At 49.6% G+C, this 7500-nt stretch overlaps 1 protein-coding gene across 1 annotated transcript; it reads right to left on the bottom strand.

Moving 5' to 3' along the window:
* Positions 1 to 1268: 1268 nt before the first annotated feature.
* On the bottom strand, positions 1269 to 6403 carry emilin3a (elastin microfibril interfacer 3a). The gene is made up of 4 exons (XM_035644733.2): positions 4933 to 6403; positions 4678 to 4797; positions 3984 to 4549; positions 1269 to 3763 (listed from the first exon to the last, which is right to left on the bottom strand). The coding sequence occupies exons 1-4, from the start codon at positions 5082 to 5084 to the stop codon at positions 1833 to 1835; spliced, it is 2769 nt and encodes a 922-aa protein (XP_035500626.1). The 5' UTR covers positions 5085 to 6403; the 3' UTR covers positions 1269 to 1832.
* Between the last annotated feature and the right edge of the window lie 1097 nt (positions 6404 to 7500).

Here is a 7500-nt window from a genome sequence, read left to right as displayed (position 1 = left end):
CGATATCGCTCCACAGATGTTCAGTCATCTCCTCGCTGCACTAATCCACTTCCACTTTGTTCTTCAGGCACTTTGGCAGGAATCCAGATGTGAGAATGTTACTGGCCAGACATACCAAAACGTTTCAGTAATAAGAACTCAGTATTCATCTTCTAAAGCTGGGAGATGGATGATCTCCCATATGTCATATGTCATGTTTGTCATTGAAAACATTAATGTTTCTGAACATGATTCGACTTGTGTTGGGTGTAGAGGAGAAACGTGACACTACAGCATCAGATGCTTCTGCCTCTTCAGAAATGTGCAATTCTGGGTCTTATTACTCAGAAGCTGCGAGTCCTTGAGTGAAGGTGATCGGCTGCAGGGCTTCTCCTGTAACTGTGATCAACACTGTAATGAGGACAGTAATGATTCACATGTGAGTCGGCCGCAGCCTCTGTTTACCCAAACATCCTCTGTCCTTTGCCTTTTGCCATTTGGGCGCATTCCTCGGCCGAGTGACGGCATGTGTAACTCAGAGTCAGATCTGTGAGGGACTGAGTCAGAGGAGATGAATTCACCAGAGCCCCTGAACGCCCGTCATGTCCGAGTGTCTATTTGGAACCGAGCAAGATGAATGTGTTGTTGTCTGGGTTTATGTGAGGTGTGATCTTAACGGACGCATGAGAGGAATACAGAAAATAAATCTAAACATGATGTAATGAAGCCCTGAAAAAAAGTGGGAAATGTATATCTCTTTCTTCCTCTCACTTCCTGTTTCCATGAAACTGCATCATGATCTAGGTTTGTATTTGTGCCCCCCCGGCATTTCCGTAGTTATTATTAACCACATGTCTCCGACTAGAAGGTTTTCACATCGCCCAGAGCTCATCTGCCACACAGGTGTCATTTTAATGGCTGTTTGTCCGATAAGCGAAGAGGAACTAACGGGAGCGTTATTAGTCAGGAGACCTGTGGCCCTGTCGCAACGTCCAATAAGAACTTTGCTCAGACAGCTGGCCGTCCAGAGAGAGAGAGGACGAGATGGATGTTGGCTGCTGCGTCCTGATTGTCTGACCATTTGTAATTTTTTCGTGGCAAGCGTGGCCTGTACCCATTAACTTAATCATGAGTCTGTCAGGCCTCCCAGTCACTCAGCAGTCAGGAGTATTAATCAATTCTCAAATTGATAAGTCACTGAAATTCAGGGTTGCTTTTGTTTCGAAATTGAATTGATGTCTGTAATATCTGTTTTGTGACATATCTGCGAACTAAGAAAACATGAGCAGTAAAGAAAGTTGTTTATTGGATCGTCAGTGATGAAAAACCTTCAAAGTAAACAGCTTATAGCTTGAAATGCTAACATTTTAACAGGGTTACAATTAAAATATGAGCTGTGCAGAACCATAAAATGAAATCATATAAAAACATAATATCTTGGGTACATCTAGTCTAGACATATGAAAAATCAATACAAAAACATGTAAACATTGTTAAAAAGTTGTTCATATAAGAATTTTTTTTTACGCTTTACAGAATCAGTACAGTAAGGTGCAGTTTGCTGCGGTTTCCCCTCAATCACTTGGTCCACTGAAAGAAACTGTTCATCTCGGCACCTTCATGATACAAAGATTCTTTGTTCTGAGGCAGAATTAACTGCCTTTTTTGTTTTTCTTTTCATAGTGTAAGCAAACAAACAATACCAAACATATTTCAGTGCAGGTTCAAAACCTTTGTAATTTACAATTCAAATAATGAGACGGGTGCTTAGTGGGCCCCACTACACCTCCAGAATATTTGACCCTTTTCATTCATTTTAAAATCTATTGTCTTTACTTCTATTATAAATTGAACTAATTGAAAGTGAAGGTGTCCCCTCGTCTCGGCTCTGCCTCCAGCTCTAGACTTTGTTGTGTTGGTTCTACCTTTTCGGTGCAGTTTTGGAGTCCGCCTCTCAGCTCGGACAGCTGCTGGGCGTGGCTGGAGAGAGTCCCGTTGACTTGCAGGAGAAGACCATGCGATTGTTTCTCGAGCTCCTCCCTGATTCTCTCCAGGTCCTCTGCCAAGTAATTCAGACCTTTACACTGGTCCTCCACACTGGCAACACGCCCTTCAACCTCCGTTACCTCTTTCTGGACGCCCATAGCTGTGCTTTGACAGCCCCGCACCTCCTCTGCGAGCCGCCTCTTCATCTCGTGCAGCTCACCCTTCACACGGGTCAGACGGCGCTCACCTGCCCCAAGCATGGAAGCCTGATGACCTACCAGCTGGACCACACCCTTAATCTGCTGGGCTAGACGAGCCTCTCTCTCATGCCAGGAGCTGTTGGTTTTACCCACCTGGTGGACGACTGTTCCCAGGGAATTCTGGAGGCCTCTCAGAGTGCGGTTGACTGAGCGAACATTAAACTTGAGGATTGTGAGCTCTCCCTGGATCGGAGCATCTCCTTCTGCTTGTTCCTGCTGTTCCCTCAGGCTCAGACGCATCAAGATATTCTGCAGTGTGACATTCAGGGTTTGTAAACGCTCATCTTGCATGTCCAATACTTCCTTCACATTCTGCTCCTCTGCCAGGGCAGCACTGGATGCAGCAGAGTCTCCCTGGAGGGCAGATGGGCTTTGAGTTGAGGAACAGGATGAGGAGCAGAGAGTCTGAAGGTTGTTCAGGTGTTTCTGTAATCTGTCCACATCCACCTCTAGTCTATCTTGTAGTGACTCCACTTCTGTCTCCAGAGCGGGAACAGCATGACCCTCCAGCAGTGCAGGGGCAGTGGCATTACCCAGCTCCTCCAGAGCCGTCAGTAAACGTCCCTCCAGATCCCTGAGCTTACCCTCCATTCTGTCCTCCAGGCCCTGTCCCGTCTCACCCCTCCTCCTTCCAGTCTCCACACTTTCAATCTGCCCAGTCAGGTTGAGCTTGGCCTCAACATACCCCAGACGCCCCTCCATCATTCCTTCTATGTGGTCCTTGTGTGCACCCAGTTCCACTCTCAGGTGCCCCTGCGACTGGTTGAGGCCTGCCACTGATGTTTCCAGCTGCTGCACCCTTTCAACCAGTCCACTCGTTCTGCCACAGCAGCCTTCTGTAGCCTTGAAGCCATGGATCTGTGCCTGGAGATTTATCAGCTCTGTTCTCAAGTCTGTGGTACTTTCATGCAGAGCATCTTCCATCTGCTCCTGCCTTTCACCTTGCTCCCTCTGGCACTGACGACGCACATCACCAGCTTTTTCCTCACAACGGCCCTCGGCATTCTCCACACGCTTCTCAAACCCACCCAGAATTTCTGTCCTGGCTGCATTCAGCTTGGCATCCATGAGATTCTCCATAGCTCTCTGGGTAAGATTGCCAGTGGAGTTTGATACCACTCCTGGTAAGTTTGATATTTTCTTCAGTTGTCCGTCATGTCCCATCACTGTTGCTTTGAGCTCCTGCAGCTCTACTGTCTTTGCTTGTAGCTCTGCCCTGAGCTCCTCTACTCTTCCATTCAGTTCTGTGAGGCCTGTAAACACTTGTCTGCCATCAAGACCCTCTGTCTCAGCATTTCCTCCTGGAATCTCTGCAAACCCTACAGTGGACAGACTGGAGGCTAGAGCTGGTGCAGGAACAGGAGCAGCAGAGAGCAGCGCTGACAGCATCCTGTTGGCATCCTCTCTCAGAGAGGCTCGTAGACTATCCTCCAGTCCATTCACAGTCCCCCTCAGCGTCTCCAGACCCTGGTTTAGACGTTGCACATCCTCCTCCATTCGATATATTCGCTCGTCTGTCTCCCTGTTAAGAGCCTGGCCTGAGAGGAGAAAGAAAAGCTGTTAAAATTGGAACAAACACACCTTGCATTGGTGTGATTCCAGTTTGAATCTGGTTCAAAAATATAAGATTAGTTATTTTCTTGGAGCCCAAAATGATTTTATTACTTTGTGAGTTGTGAGTCTGTTCAGTTTTTGTCACTCGTTCACTAAATATTCAAATGCAGTAAGAATTCAATGTAGTTTGGAGTTGGGACACACCTACGATCTCAGCCTCAGGCTGTTCAACACCAGAGGGGGGAGGAGGAATTTCCTCTGGTAAATGTTCTTCAGGTCCTTGGCTCGGCTCATGTTCATGCTCATGTTCTGGGTGATGCTCTGGGTCGTGTTCTGGGTGATGCTCTGGGTGATGCGGCTCCTGGTGGTCTGGCATCGGCTGTGGCTCTGGCTCAGGCGGATAGGGTTCAAAGGAGGTGTCTGAATAGGAGGAGGTCCTCGGGGGCCCAAAGTGACGCATTGGGTAAGAGGTGAAGCTGTTGGTGGGCGGTCCTTTGGGTTGACTCCATGGGTTGGCTTTCACAGCAGTGTTAACAGGTGGGCCCTTAAACATGGGGCCCTTGAACATTGGGCCTTTGTACTGTGGCCCCTTTAACTGTGGGCCTTTCATTGGGGGGCCCTTGAATGGCGGCATCAGTTTCATAGGGTGTTGGTAGACTGGAGGACCCTCCATACAGCCATAACCAGAGTACCCTGGACAACAACGCCATTCCAGCTCTGTGACGGTTTTATGTGCCACCTTGTAGGTTGGTTTGTACAGCAGTCGATACCTGAGTGGATCAACCAACAACCAGTCAGACACATACACTTATATTTTGTGATATAAATCCCAAATTCCTTTTACTACGAGGTGGAGCGAAGGCTAAATTTATCATAATAGAATTTGTTGTTTACTCACATCAGAGTTGAACATTTTTGGCCCCAGGAACACTTGTTGTATTCTGCTTTCACATAGGGGGCGGCCCCGTCCTGCACGGTGAAGGAAACGGTCTTTTCAATGACATAAGCACAGTGGTTCCTTTAAGAGAGGAGATACAAGATGAGAGAAGAGAGTCAGGTCACATAATTATGATGGTAAAATTCAATAAAATGTTATTTAATATATAAAATAACGTAGACTTGATCCCTCAGAAGACGAGGGGACAGGACTTACTTGTGTCTGCTGGTGGGTTTCCCTTGGTCATGGTGCTGACTGAGCCCAGCTTTGTACTGGTTGAACTGGAACGGTCTGTAGAACTTGGTTTGGACCGGTGACAGAAATAAAGTCATGAACATAAGAGAACTCACGGCCATCACAAGATGCATCTTTGAATCTCCACGTGGAAAGAAGAAAGTCTTCCAGCTGAGGTGAAGGTGATCTCACAGAAGAAAAAAGTTTTCCTTCATTCAAGGGCAATAAATACCCTGAATATTCCACTCAGTTCACAAAACCAGATACCTCAACATGCACAAGAAGTGATTTTCCGTCCCTGGCGAACGAGCTCTGTTGGCTGTGATGGAAGCTGAAGTCGACCGTGACGCTGTGGGTGCTGGAGTCTGTCAGAGCGACAACAGTCCACTGTGAGTTTGGCCGACGACAGACGACACTAATAAGGTCCAACTGGCTCCATCTGCATAGCTCCTCCCACCTGACCTCCTCAAAGTAACACCAGGTTGACATCACGGTGGAACCTTCACCTCCACAGTGAGCAGCTTCACAGAAAATAGTTTTTAATGATACATCCATTCGAAAGGTTCAGGTCTCTGAATATATCATGGCCAAGGCCCATGAACTATTTTCCCATGGTGACATCATGGCAAACCAGATTCACCTCCAGAGCCTCAACACCAGCCTTGTCCCAAAATAGACTCTTTTTTTGTAATAGTGGAAATAAAACATAATCCAAGATGACAAGTGGCTAAATCTGACAGAAGCAGAAGTCTCACCTTGTGTTTTGTACAAACCTTTTCACAGAAAACATATTGACACAAAAAACAAAACTAGTGTTAATAATAAAAATGAATGATGGCTGGATTCCATTTGCTTTGGTTTCAGGGTCATGGCATTTTTCCTGCTCACTCTATCATAGTTTACTTTATATAACAGAGACATTGTTAATGTTTCTGCAGTTATGACAATTCACAATATCTGAAAAAGGTCAACATCATTTTCTTATCAGTGACACTGTTGATTATTTATTTGATGTCACAAAGAAGTATTAGCATTTATTTTACTGCACTTAACAAAACAAAAGTCACGGCACCCGATGCAGAAAGATTCTATTAATGTTCATGTTCTTGTGTAAGCCTCACTAATGGATGCATCACTAATAACTAAAAATTATATTTATGTACAGTACTTGAGTAAATGTACTCATTGTAATAACATGTTACCACTGCCAATGTGACATATTTATATTTTTGTCAAACCGACAAATCAAAATCAAATATTATTTAATTCATATAAAACATAAAAAAGCATTCGCAGAAGCTGGAAACTTCTGGTTTTATCTTGTTGCTTCATAAAGGCCTGAACAGATTCAGTTCACTTAATCCTCTACTACTTAACAGTCATTGAGAATAAGTCTGTGTATTTATACTAAAATATATGATAATGTATGAAAGCCGAAGGGGAGTCCACACACACACACACACACACACACACACCTTTTCATGCTGGAATGTCTGAACTGTATTAATATGTTGGAGCTGAGAAACTTCTTCGTTTACTTCACACGTGCACGTTGACTCACAGCAAACCTCCAGGAACAAACACAAACAAATAACTGTGTTGAAGAGCTGTGACGGTCCACACCCACCAGCCCCCACCAGCCCCCACCAGCCCCCACCAGCCCCCAACAGCCACCAACAGACCCCAACAGCCCCCACCAGCCCCCACCAGACCCCAACAGCCCCCAACAGCCCCCACCAGCCCCCACCAGCCCCCACCAGCCCCCAACAGCCACCAACAGCCCCCACCAGACCCCAACAGCCCCCAATAGCCCCCACCAGCCCCCAACAGCCCCTCAGCCCCCAACAGCCCCCACCAGCCCCCACCAGCCCCCACCAGCCCCCAACAGCCACCAACAGCCCCCACCAGACCCCAACAGCCCCCAACAGCCCCCACCAGCCCCCAACAGCCCCTCAGCCCCTCAGCCCCCCAGGCCCGTCAGCCCCTCAGCCCACCGGGCCCCACCGGGCCCCTCAGCCCCCCCGGGCCCCTCAGCCCCCCGGGCCCCCCAGCCCCCCAGGCCCCCCAGCCCCCCGGGCCCCTCAGCCCACCGGGCCCCACCGAGCCCCTCAGCCCCCCAGGCCCCTCAGCCCACCGGGCCCCACCGGGCCCCTCAGCCCACCGGGCCCCACCGGGCCCCTCAGCCCCCCCGGGCCCCTCAGCCCCCCGGGCCCCTCAGCCCCTCAGCCCCCCGGGCCCCACCGGGCCCCTCAGCCCCCCGGGCCCCTCAGCCCACCGGGCCCCACCGAGCCCCTCAGCCCCCCAGGCCCCTCAGCCCACCGGGCCCCACCGAGCCCCTCAGCCCCCCAGGCCCCTCAGCCCACCGGGCCCCACCGGGCCCCTCAGCCCACCGGGCCCCACCGGGCCCCTCAGCCCCCCCGGGCCCCTCAGCCCCCCGGGCCCCTCAGCCCCTCAGCCCCCCGGGCCCCACCGGGCCCCTCAGCCCCCCGGGCCCCTCAGCCCACCGGGCCCCACCGGGCCCCTCAGCCCACACATTCCCCCACAACACTG

Source organism: Scophthalmus maximus, chromosome 3 (genome assembly GCF_022379125.1).
Source record: "Scophthalmus maximus strain ysfricsl-2021 chromosome 3, ASM2237912v1, whole genome shotgun sequence".
Lineage (NCBI taxonomy): Eukaryota > Metazoa > Chordata > Actinopteri > Pleuronectiformes > Scophthalmidae > Scophthalmus > Scophthalmus maximus.
Note: the sequence above shows the minus strand (reverse complement) of the source record. Positions and strands in the feature narration are given on the sequence as shown.

What these genes read in the sequence shown, in the direction of transcription:
- emilin3a (XM_035644733.2), bottom strand. Translation starts at nt 5,084, where the DNA reads ATGCATCTTGTGATGGCCGTGAGTTCTCTTATGTTCATGACTTTATTT. An exon ending in CAAAAATGTTCAACTCTGAT is followed by an intron (nt 4,550 to 4,677) that starts GTGAGTAAACAA and finishes TGATCCACTCAG; the next exon opens with GTATCGACTGCTGTACAAAC. An exon ending in GCCTGAGGCTGAGATCGTAG is followed by an intron (nt 3,764 to 3,983) that starts GTGTGTCCCAAC and finishes TTCTCCTCTCAG; the next exon opens with GCCAGGCTCTTAACAGGGAG.